Raw genomic sequence first — 12,012 nt, forward strand, 5'->3', positions numbered from 1 at the left:
AGTTTGAAGAATGTACTAAGTCCATCCCCTTTATCCCCCTCATCCCCTTCTCGTCATTCAACCAACGGCCGTTTTATAATCTTGTTACGGCATGCTGTGATAGGCTTGAACGCGTTCATCAGGCTTTACACCGGACTGTATACGACACATGTGTTAATGTGTATGCCCGCCCATCTCTCCGTACAGGGTTTGCTAGCAACGAATGGAAATACTAGATGGGATAGCTGATAAGCATTCACTTAGGCCTTGTACTTGACCCTATCTATACAGACGTGTTATTCACGGTTGAATGAACATTGGTAATCTACGGCTCATTGGTTCTTCACGCACTATCCAGCGGTGGGGTGGGGTGAAGGGGCGTGTCTAACCTCAAGCGTTGTACCCAGCGTTGTGTAGTAGGCTATTATCATAAGGCAATAAACTTGGGTAAGCTACAATAGACATTCTATTGACGTGAGAAGACCGGCTAACAAACAAAACTTAATCTGGTTTGATGATAGCTGTTCTGAGAATAACAATCGAATGATAGGATGTTTAAGACTTAACAGTCATTAATTTATTATCTGTTGTATGCATATTTTCTGCTTACGCAGAAAAATCTATTTAAAACTTACAACATGAATCAACGCGTTTTTTATTAGCCAAATGGTTCTTCCACACATAACAAGAAGTCATTTTCTGTTTGCTATAAGAGGAAACGCACAGTGCCCTTTTCTGCCTTTCTTTTCACGTTTTCTCAACTTTGCATTTTTACTCAAAATTCAACATTCAAATCGCTAAGGCTTTGGAACCCTTAGTCTTACAGCACTGAAACATTCCACATGCATTTAGCATTATACTATCTACAAAACTACGTTTGTACATTAAGTTTACTACAATACTTTAGAAAATATCAATACTTATGTGATACCACCCCCTAATTTTTGTACATAAATTTACGTAAAAATTTGTAATAAAAATTGAGTGCGAGCTATCGCAATGAACAAACGTAGAAATGTATAGTTTGGTTTCGTAAATCTAAATCTTTTATCCGTTTTTAAAAATCTCTTATGGGAACAAAGCCTTAGCGATTTGAAAAGGTGTTAGTTTTCACACCTTTTCGCGGTTCCCATGGCAACCAGTACTGCTATTGACGGCCATATATTATTTTTGTCTATAGCCTAACAACTACTAACATATGTACTTATTAAATACCCAGAAATGTGTTAAATTAAAAAAAAAATTCTATCCGTGGTGTCTACCCTTAAAGCTGTCAGTTATGTTAGGAGTTGTACTATATGATAAATAACAAGAGTGAAGGTTCAAATAGTATTGATTTATTCAAGAGCATCTGGAAAACATTTTATACAATAATTCTTAGAAATAACTCATAAATTAAAATGTTTAAAATAATTGATATCAGTGGACAGACAAGACAGTGTAATGTAAAATAAAGTTAGATGAGAGAAAGGTGGAGGACACAGGCAAGTGGTAATAGGGGAGAGAAACAAGATGAAGGCAAAGGGGGACAACCAAGAAAATTCAAATTGTTATATGCATAAAATAATTAATCAAATAGTTCCTTACATATGAAATATATTTACTACTAAATACAAAGTAAATGCTATTTACTTTACAAACTGATTGTAATGATAAATAAATGATTGGCAAATTAAAATCAATATGATCCTGCATATAATAATGAACATGTATTCTAGTGGATACACTAGAAATTACAATATGTGAAAAAGATATCAAATTATGTATAAATAATGATATAAGAAGATTGATGTGACCATTTTGCACATTACACATATATAAACATTATTTAAAAACATTTCCACAGAAATGAAGTACATGCTTTGTACAAAATTGAGTATGATTAATAAATAAAAATATTTACAAATTTTAATCAAACAGATTTTAAATACATAATACCATGAAAGTAAATCTTTAGAAGAGGTCTTGTTCAAATAAATATTTTTCAAACATATATCATTTGATAAATGTAAAGCACATTGCTTTTCACTTTATATATAAAGGGGCATAATCTTCATGTTTGTTGGCTACAATTTTGTCTATGTTGATTTTCTAATTTTTACATTTCACATCTGATTCATTTTTACCAATTTAAAATACACAATAGCTTTCATTATTGATAGTACATGTTCCTTGTCAGCAAAACTAGTCTGGATATTTGAAGGCATTGATCAGTTGGATAAGTTACTTGTTAATTTACCAGACAACTTCTTGATAAAATAACTGGTACCAAGATAAATGGTAGGTGGTGTTACTATGCTATGATAAGTTCTTCACAAAACCATGCTGGTCTTCTTGATGGTACCAAAGTATTGTAGGGGGCATCCATTCAGAGCTTCCACTCTCTGCTCCAACAAAGATTGCCAGACAAACTTCTCCTGGGCAGATGGTGCTCTCAGAGTTATGGTTTTGATTCTTGAGGAGGCAGACGTTGGTTTTCTTTTGGATAGTGTGGCTGGTGCTGATGCTTCAAGGTGAAGGACGAATTCTGATGCTGGAATACAAATAAAGAAATATATAAGTTTTTAAGTTACTAAATATATTGATTTCTGTCAACATCCATCATTTTGTATTGATATGCTATCAAAATATTTCTTTTGTAATTGAAATAAAAATAGAAGAAAATAAATGTACCATAATTTCTGTCAACTTCCATTCCAATGATATCTTGGACGTAAATAGGGCTCCTGGACACAATTAGAGAGCCATCTGCATCTTCATCCACAATCAGCAGCAGGTCAGTGAAGAGGAGAAGCTGGGATTTGAACCAGGAATCTTTGTTACACCTGTAGATCTTGCCTTGGTAAATCAGATGTCTTGTTTCTTGGCACAACTCAAAGGTCTAAAATATAAAAAAACATTAATGTAATGCAGGATAAACATTTCTATTATGATTTTGAAGAATTTTTTTACAACACACGACACAAGAAAAGTGGTTGATGCACAAAACTTACCGGCACGTTAGGAGCAAACACAAGTCTCTCTTGAATACGCATAACATCCCTGTTTATAGACCTGACAGAAGCAGCACTACTGGGCAACAAAGGTGGATTCACTTCTGCTTCAACGGATGAACATGATGTCAGTGATGCTAAACTTCCTTTATCTGTAGGCAAATACAAATTTCTTGGTTTATTTAAGCATGACAATAAAGCTGCATGTTAGAGTATTAATACATGATTGTAAGCAGTAACTTGAGTTTGACTTAAGTACGGCAGTAACTTGACGCTACTCACCACTGCTGTTGGCCTGGCTACGGCCCTGGGATGATGTGAGAGAGTCAAAGCTCTGGACCCGACCAGCTGAACTCAGCCCTGTGATGGCGGTCACACACTGGGACAGTTTGATCACTATCTGCTGCAGCATGGCAAAGTCTGTGCTGTGTAGGGGTGTGGCTTGGAAGATTTCACTCAAAACTCCATACAGCTCTTGGATGTGCTAGAAAGAAAAAAAAACACAGCAATTATAGATGGTTTCACACAAAGATTTCAAAGACGGTTTTTACAGTATAAATTACAGCTCTTAGATATGTAAGAAGGAAAACAAATTATAGATTTCATTCACACAACTATAAAAAATAATTATATTTATACTTTAAAACCCATATTTCAAATAAGAAAAAAAACTCTGTCCTACCTGTACTGGCCTATTGATAAAAGCACTGATAGATGGATGACCTTGGCCTTCATCAATGGATGACTCCTTAACAAAGCTCATAAAATCTTTGTTTTTCCTGAGCTCCCGCAACAGGTCGTTAGATCTGATGAGTCCATTAGCATAGGTCTCATAGGCTTGACACAACATGTGGATCTGTACAACAAAAGATCAAACAGTTAACAGCTGAAGGTAATATTTCTTGTTCATGACTGTATAAATTGTATAGAAAAAGATAGAGAGCGAGAAGCCACCACAAATGTACCTACCTTAGATTGGTAAATAAGAGCCACGGAGTTGGGGAAGATGCCACTTTCACCAGACTGAGAGTCTTCAGTGTCAGAGTCCACTGATGAGTTGTTCTCCTGCATTTGTTTGATGTGGTACTCTGATATCGTCACAAGCTAGAGGGAAGCAAAGATATACATTGATCAAACGTTCATTTAACTTTCATCATTCTAAGGTTGAACATTTTTTACAATGATTTAAAAGAAAAACAGATCAATATTTACCTTCTCAACATTTTGAAAGATGGTCATGTGTTGATGAGCAGAGACTATACAATGTCTTAGAGGTCTGGAGAATCTCTCAATGCCATAATGCATGAAGTCAATGTAGTCCAGCTCTAAGGACATCAGGCGGTGGATGGATTCATGTTTGTTGACTGGACGAGAGGACTGGGCCATGGTGCTCTGTAATTGATCAAACGTGGGGACATTAGCTTACATTTACAGGAGAAAGTAAATTGGGACTGGGCCATGGTGCTCTGTAATTGATCAAACCAGACATTAGCTTACATTTACAGGAGAAAGTAAATTGGGACTGGGCCATGGTGCTCTGTAATTGATCAAACGTGGGGACATTAGCTTACATTTACAGGAGAAAGTAAATTGGGACTGGGCCATGGTGCTCTTTAGTGTATGAAAGTTGGGGAGATTCATTTAAATTTAAAGTGAGTTGAATAAAATAATGAAAAAAGAATGTTACCTTCTGGCCCAGGTAAGCTTAAAATAAGTGAGTTGAATAAAATAATGAGAAAAGAATGTTACCTTCTGGCCCAGGTAAGCGCGTGGCGTGCTTGTGATGCCAGGCATGTTGGGGTTGTGATGCTGTGAGTAGACTGTCTCATCATCAAACTCCTGGCTGACCCCATCAACCCAGTTCTCTTTCAGCTGCTCCGAGTCTGTGATGCTCTCATACAAGTGGTCGGTGGAGGTTCCCACCCCCCTCTTGTTGTAGGGTGAGGGGTTGTGTGGGTGCCTGCCCTTCACAGCAGTGACCTCTATAGTGCTGCTGACCACATGGTCTCTCTGTAGTTCCAGTGTTAGAGAGTTTGAGTTCATTTTCCTGATAACAAAAAGTAACAATTAATTAATTTTACCATCCAGAATTCTTTTGTTGGTCTATTAGTTGTGGACACTACAATTGGCTGGATATAGTCAAGAAAAAAACTTACTTGACCAAGTGGGCAACACCTTCACATGTTGAGCGTGAAACATTTTGACCATTGATTTTGACCACCATGTCGCCTTTCTTGATGCCTGCCTGCTCTGCTGGGGATGCTGGAAAATTGAATTATAATAATTAGATACATGTTTTTGTGTCAGGGAAGTCAAGAATTTTTTATTATTTCATTTTATTTGATGTAAAAACAAAAGATAAAAGGTTCTTTACCTCTATCAACACGCCCAACTCTAGGGGGGAATTCACCAACAAAAGAAAATCCAAATCCATTTTTGCCACGTTGGACTGAAATCTAAAATGTTCAAACAAAATTAATTGATTTCATTTCAAAATACGTGTGTATAATTAACAAATGTTTCATCTTTTATAAGTTGATAATTGATTTCAAAGGTACCTACCATAATTCTTTCAAGACCATCAACTACTTTGTTCAATTGTGGGATATTTTGATGACCTGAAATAAGAGAAAATAGTTTATACTAACCAGACTATTAAAGACATTAAAAAAAGCAAGTTATTTCCCTTTCCATTGAAGAGTTAGATGTTATCTTATAGAACTTACTTCTAGCAGTGAGTACAGGTTTGGTGTTTGTATGGGCTTGTAGGTGTTTTTTCCTGCCCACTTCCTCTGTCAACAGGTAGTACCAGCCATCCAGATCCTATCAAAACACATTGGTTTACATCAATTACAAATATCTTAACAGGGTGAAATTATAGTTCTTTAAAGCTGATTAGGACAGAAATATGCATGTGTGTAGTATACTATCTGCTAGAGAAACAACGGGTTTGAAAGCCTACCTTCTTGAGAAGACTCTGGACACCAAAAGACATACAGCCTAAGAACTCAGAGGCTCTGGAATCAGAAACATGCTCAACATCAATCATAGTGTCTTCCTCCTCAAGAGAATCATAGGGGTCAGAGGTTTGTATCACATTGGCTCTAAAGCTATTGAGTCTAGACACGTTGTAGTAGTCGTTACACAGCCCAGTGAGTCCATTTGTTGGCTCGTATTGTGTTGTGGACAGGGAGTCTTGTGTTGAGTTGGTAACTGTATACTGGGAAGTTGGGTCTGCACTGATGTATTGTGATGATGTGTCTGCACTGATGTATTGTGATGATGTGTCTATAGTGTTGTATTGTGATGATGTGTCGATGATTGTGTATTGGGAGGATGTGTCCACATTGATCACTTGGGAGGATGTGTCTATACTATTGTACTGGGAAGAGGTGTCCACGTTTATATACTGAGACGATGAGTCAATGTGACTGCACTGGTTATACGAGGTGTCCATTTGACAGTTGACACTTGTAGACACTGTACTGATGGCAACACCACTAACTGTCCTATGTGGAAGGCTACCAGTGCTTTGAACAAAGGCTTCGTTGAAAGAATTGACAGGCTTAATGTTGGTTATCACAGAATTGCTATCACTTTTAACACAGCTCTGGGTGAAGTGTTGTGCTCTAGGAAAAACGTAATCACAGCTTTGTTGGGAGACACATGTAGGCGAGGACATGTCCATAGACTCCATGGTTTCATAGCGACGTCTCTGTGGCGTCATGGGCAGGTCGTAGATACCCACAGAGATGGTTGTGGTGTCCTGAGAGTTGTCTTCCCGGAGTGGGGAACATACGTGTGAGTGGGGGAGGTAATCGGGATCGCACTCGTTCACTGGGTTGGATGGGATGGGTGGGAGAGGGTGGGAGCTCAGACGACGGCTCACCATTCTAGACTGGGATGCTGAAGTTGACGACTTCTTCTGCATAGGAGAGTAGTTGTTTTCAGTCAGTGCTGGCCGCCCCTTGGCAGCAATGTATCTGTGGCCGGCTGGTGGCGTGTTTTCATCCATCTCCTTCTCCACTCCCCTGGGTGGGGTAGTAGGCCGCTTGTTGTAAGGACCAGATCGCCTTTTCTTCTGTTTGAAGTTGAACTTGGAGATAAGGCTAGTGCTCTTGTGTGAGCTGTCCAGTGCGATGGACGTGTTGCGAGACAGACAAGTGAATACCCTCATGGTGATGGTTTACTGTAGTTATCCAATAGAGAATCTTCAACACATTTCAGTTCAAACACAACAAACACATTGTGAAGAGACCTAAAGAAAAAACAAGCATCATATCATAATCCATTCCTTGGTACTATATCCAGGTATAAGAACATGGCCACCGACTGTACAACCAAAATATCAACACAGACAAGCTATTCTCGGTACAACCTGTTGTCAGGAAATAAGCCAGCGTTTGATTGGTCAGGATTTGAATCCCCCCATTTCAAATTGGACTCACAGAAAAGGTCCCACAATAAGAGTATCGGGGCGCTTGACACGCGCACACAACAGGTGCTTGTCGCGATGGCGACGCTGGGAAGAAAAAGATCGGCTCGCTCGCTTAACGGCGGTTCGCGTAAAGGGGTGGACTTGTTTATAGGGCGGCTTGTAATCAAACAAGGAAATTATCTCAAACTTGTATTTATAAGGACTTGGTGGTTGGGATTTTTTACATGTTGGAAGTTTGCATATTACGATGTTGCAATTTAAAACAAAAATATATGAAAAAAAAACCCGAGTATGTAGATTCTATGAGAGATTTAAAAACCTAGACTTGCTGTAGAGATGATGTTTGGGTGACGGTTAGATTATTTAATTTATTTCTAGCACAACCTTTAGAAAATTGCCTGTGTGCATCAAGTGGTAAAGTCGAGTATGAAGGAGACGGTGCACATCTGTTGCTGGGTCTGACCTGAGACTGACCCGGGGGACGGGCTGTTATTGTTGATGTTTGACAGAACATGAAGAGGACGAGTTGACGCTAAGATAGGACAATGGGGGAGACACACGCCGGGACCAACTTTCATAAATTTGTTCATTCAAACAGTCCCAACTAGCTGACTATCAACACTTTACACCCAACCAAGCGTTGCAGCTACATTGTTTGTCCACAGTTTTTAAAGGCTGGAGAGTAAAAGGGGAGGGGTGGTGGAACCGTCCGAATGTTAAAGGTCAAAGCCATGGATTTAAAATGTCCGAATTGAGCTTGAAACGGGGAAACACCAAAGTACCCGAATGCGTGCGAATTTATGTTAATCCCGGATTGAAGTTGGCTAACTTATTAGGTGTTAAAGCCAGCCCGGACAGAGAGCGGCACGCATCAAGGAAACCAGGTCTCCTTGCCGCGTCTGCACCTGTCGCCCGTGTATCGGTTCATTCAAGCGGACGTACCGGGAAATTTAAAACTGCGTGAGTGGGTCGATCAAACTGTGTGAGTGGCTCTAGGGACGCAACCACCTGCGGGTATGAGCAACAGTCGAGTTTTTTTTTAAATGAAAAAAACTATTTCTTACAAAGAGGACTTAATTTAGTACATAACAAAGGGGTATCAGCAACAGTTGGTCTTTAGAAACATCATAGGGTACACTACACGAAAGGGGGATAATCCAGACAAAGGAATATGGGCAGCAGTTGCTGTATAGAGTAGGGAGCTCAAGTACAAACCACTAGATAAGCAAGTCTGGTTGATTGTATGCTTCAAGCCTTTTCAAGTTTTCAATCATACCCTTTTTGTATTAAAATGTGCCGCCTATTTTATTTTAATATCAAACTTGTGAGAAGCGGTTGAGTACATTAGAGTAGTGCATGCCGAGTGAATATGTAAATGACGTTGTGTAAGATAGCTGGAGTACATGTGAGTTGCCCCTCCCCTTTAAGGCCGGCACTAGGCTCGGACATAGATGTCTGAAGAGCGGTCAAGTGGCAGCGAGTAGCGCGGGTGGTTCTACTCGACTCATTACGTGCTGACCACTCACGGTTATGTCTCAAAGACCACCGTCACACCGCCGACACTCCTGCACTCTTCAGACACCACTCCGTGCTCACGGTGCTACACATTTGCATGCGACTCAGACAACTTGAAACATCAAAAAACTACAAGCATGCGGTACTTGAGTCGGGTGGTCAGAAAATCAATGGGAGAAATTCATTAGCAATCAACGACAGTGATCAGGAGAGCGTGATGTTACATCAGCACAAACTAAAATATCTAGCCTAGATTTATTACAGAGCATGTCTATCAAGGTCACATGGTTGCTCTCTAGAAACTTTGAAGCCTTTATTATAACGATAGAACAAACGAAGAATTGATAAGCCTAGAATAAGTTAATAAGCCCTATAATCCCCCCCCCCCCCTCCCCCATGTAGATTTTATTATCCCACCATAAAAATAACCCATGTAATAAGAAGGACATCAAGGGACGTAATCAACCACTTGTGTACGCCATCTTACGGTCAGCACATCGATTCCATCCGCTCACCCCTGGACGTGAAATCTTGCCCCAAAGTGTTGGCTCAACACAAATGTTGACCGGCCACTGTTTCGGACCCAGTGTGAAGGTCGCGAGAATAAGGGTTCGAATCTTACAGTGGACTCACAGTTGCCAAGCAACGCGACGTCAAGTAAGGCATGGAAAGAATCGTGTATAAAAGACGTGGATGTCGAGTAGCAGACAGAAATGTTGTCTACACTGGGGGCTGCAGCTGAATGGTGACCAAAACAAAAACATTGCGCGGTCAGGCCGGCCCCAACAAAAGAGAAAAGCTCATCGAGAACACGAGAAGGAGCCAACACGTCCCCGGACAATGGTGCGGCGGTCGGCCGAGAGCTAGTTGTCACCGTGGCTTCAGTCGGTCTGTGTACCGTACGGTCTGTTCACGGCATGCCCAGCTTACCCTCTACAAACACCCCAACTGCCACAAAGGTTCTGCTTGTTTACATCTACATTTTAAAATTCAATCTTAGTTTCTGGACATTGTTTCACTGACAGTTTCTAATCAAACAATGGCCCAATTTAATTCTGAAAAAACGGAATGGGTTGACATCTGAAAAGGTTTAAAACGAGATGTGGTCCACACAATATAAGGACAACATTTTTGCCTTAGGCCATGTCATGACGTATGAAGCCGATTTAATTTTTTCTATCTACTTAAAGATTATGCCACTGCTCCACATGAAACTTTTTCCCCTCTATACAACACCATCTTGCGTGAAGTAGAGGCAAATTTTTTTCGCTTCTCCCAGCAGTGGGCTGACCATCAGCGTGGTATAATGACCAGCGGTGAGGTAATGGTCTATAGTGCCGGATGAATGGGCCTAGTGTTTTGTGTGGCGCTCGTGTCCAGTGGACTGTAACGTAAATAGCCCTTGAGATTTACTGCTTTACTGCAGGGTCGGGGACGGAGATCTGAAGACAGGGACAGGGCAATAAACTGTGTCAATAATAAACTTGTAGTGGGATGGACCGTGAGAAACTCGCGACTACTTGCTGGCTTGGGATTTTATACGTTTGTTTGCTGGTACATATGTAGGCGATTTGGGCCTAATTATAGCAGCATCCTTTTTTTTTAGGAAATTTAGAAGCTTACGAAAAATTGACAAAGTTTTTAAATGGGGAAATAAACATGAAAGTTGAGGGAGGGATGTCCTGAGTATTTGGGGGGGGGGGGGGGGGGGGGGGGCGGGGGAAGGGGGGTGTCCTAAAGTCTAAGATTGAAAAAGGATTTTCTAGTTTTTTTCTAAATGGTTAAATTAGTAGTGCTACAGCAGATCTAATATAGGACTCTAGAGACGGGTGCACGGGTAAACCAATAGTAGAATTTCATATCGACAGACTACACTTATAAACATTAATCGCGTTCAGGTTTCAAGACATGCACAAGTTTTGAGAATCTGATTAAAGGCTTTAGTGAAGATTATTTCATGTGTACAGTCGGTGGCATTTGAACTATAAAGTTGCATACATACTAATATTATATATACTATATTATACTAATATTGATTAACTAGTACAAAAATATATCTAATAAAGATTACAATTACGAAAGAACTAGATAACTAACGAAGAGGTAAGAGACGAGTCCAAATGTAAATAAACGACTTACCATTGAAGTATAAAGCACCAGCTAAAGTCCGTAATAGAAGCACAGTAAGAGAATAAAATCCAAGCTGGGTATCCAAGTCGACAAGGTAAAATATCCAGTGAAAATATACGTCCTGCCACAGACTGAGTTGATCAACTGGTCGACTACTAAACTGATCTCTCACGGTGGGTCAGCGCTAGAGGCAGATTGCAGGCTGAATGGCCTCTGTTGTGGGCTCCGGTCAATAAAAACCCTCCGGGTATCCGCTTCATTTGACGGGGAGGCGGGGCTTATTTAGACACGCGTGTCTCATTACGCAACAAAATAAAGAGATTCGGATCGACTCGTAGGCGGTCAATCGGAAAGAGAGGCGGGGCTTAAAACGACACGCCCATCGGTGGGTCGGCACGCGCATGTGACAAGCGCGAGCATGCTGATGTACAATAGTGACCATTGTGTGGAACTCAGCCTGGCTGGGTGAGGGTTGTGGGGCGTAGATGTGAGGTAACGGGGGATGGAGAGAAGCATGCATCTGTTTACACATTTAGAAAACCATTGGTCCATTTAATCATGAACTATTAGTACTAATGACATAATAATTAACTAACGAAACAAATCTAGAAAGTTCCACATATGAACTATTCGACTTTGTCTATTTGATTTCAAGAATTTGTTCCTGTATTTACTCTCTAAATTATTTCTTTCATTACAGTATTAAAAAAAAATCCTACATGAATACACTAATTTCATCTATTCGTTCTCCTTTAATCAATATTCTAGAGAAGTATCTGAACCTCATATATATTTCGAACTCTTAGACTGTCAGTGCGACAAGATACACATAAGAATAAACAAAAATACGGCTGTCTAAAGAAGTTTAAAACAATAGCAGTATCTAATAAAAGCTGACATGTATTTGTGTGATTTAGAAAAACCAAGTCTACGGCAATGTCTGAAACGTTCAGATGG

General features: G+C 40.0%; 1 protein-coding gene across 1 annotated transcript in view; it reads right to left on the reverse strand.

The window, feature by feature from the left end:
* Positions 1–1,332: 1,332 nt before the first annotated feature.
* Positions 1,333–12,012, reverse strand: part of LOC131936831 (uncharacterized) — a 29,412-nt gene continuing 18,732 nt past the window's right edge. The window contains exons 7-19 of the mRNA XM_059293922.1: positions 5,935–5,989; positions 5,699–5,795; positions 5,535–5,590; positions 5,347–5,428; positions 5,129–5,234; positions 4,722–5,019; positions 4,185–4,364; positions 3,942–4,076; positions 3,655–3,828; positions 3,255–3,456; positions 2,973–3,124; positions 2,653–2,860; positions 1,333–2,512 (exon numbers count right to left, since the gene is read on the reverse strand). Of these exons, the coding sequence (XP_059149905.1) occupies positions 2,292–2,512; positions 2,653–2,860; positions 2,973–3,124; positions 3,255–3,456; positions 3,655–3,828; positions 3,942–4,076; positions 4,185–4,364; positions 4,722–5,019; positions 5,129–5,234; positions 5,347–5,428; positions 5,535–5,590; positions 5,699–5,795; positions 5,935–5,989 (1,966 nt within the window). The 3' untranslated portion in view covers positions 1,333–2,291. The remainder of the gene's footprint in view (positions 2,513–2,652; positions 2,861–2,972; positions 3,125–3,254; positions 3,457–3,654; positions 3,829–3,941; positions 4,077–4,184; positions 4,365–4,721; positions 5,020–5,128; positions 5,235–5,346; positions 5,429–5,534; positions 5,591–5,698; positions 5,796–5,934; positions 5,990–12,012) is intronic.

Source organism: Physella acuta, unplaced genomic scaffold (assembly GCF_028476545.2).
Source record: "Physella acuta isolate Inbredline_101_S28 unplaced genomic scaffold, ASM2847654v3 ptg000189l, whole genome shotgun sequence".
Lineage (NCBI taxonomy): Eukaryota > Metazoa > Mollusca > Gastropoda > Physidae > Physella > Physella acuta.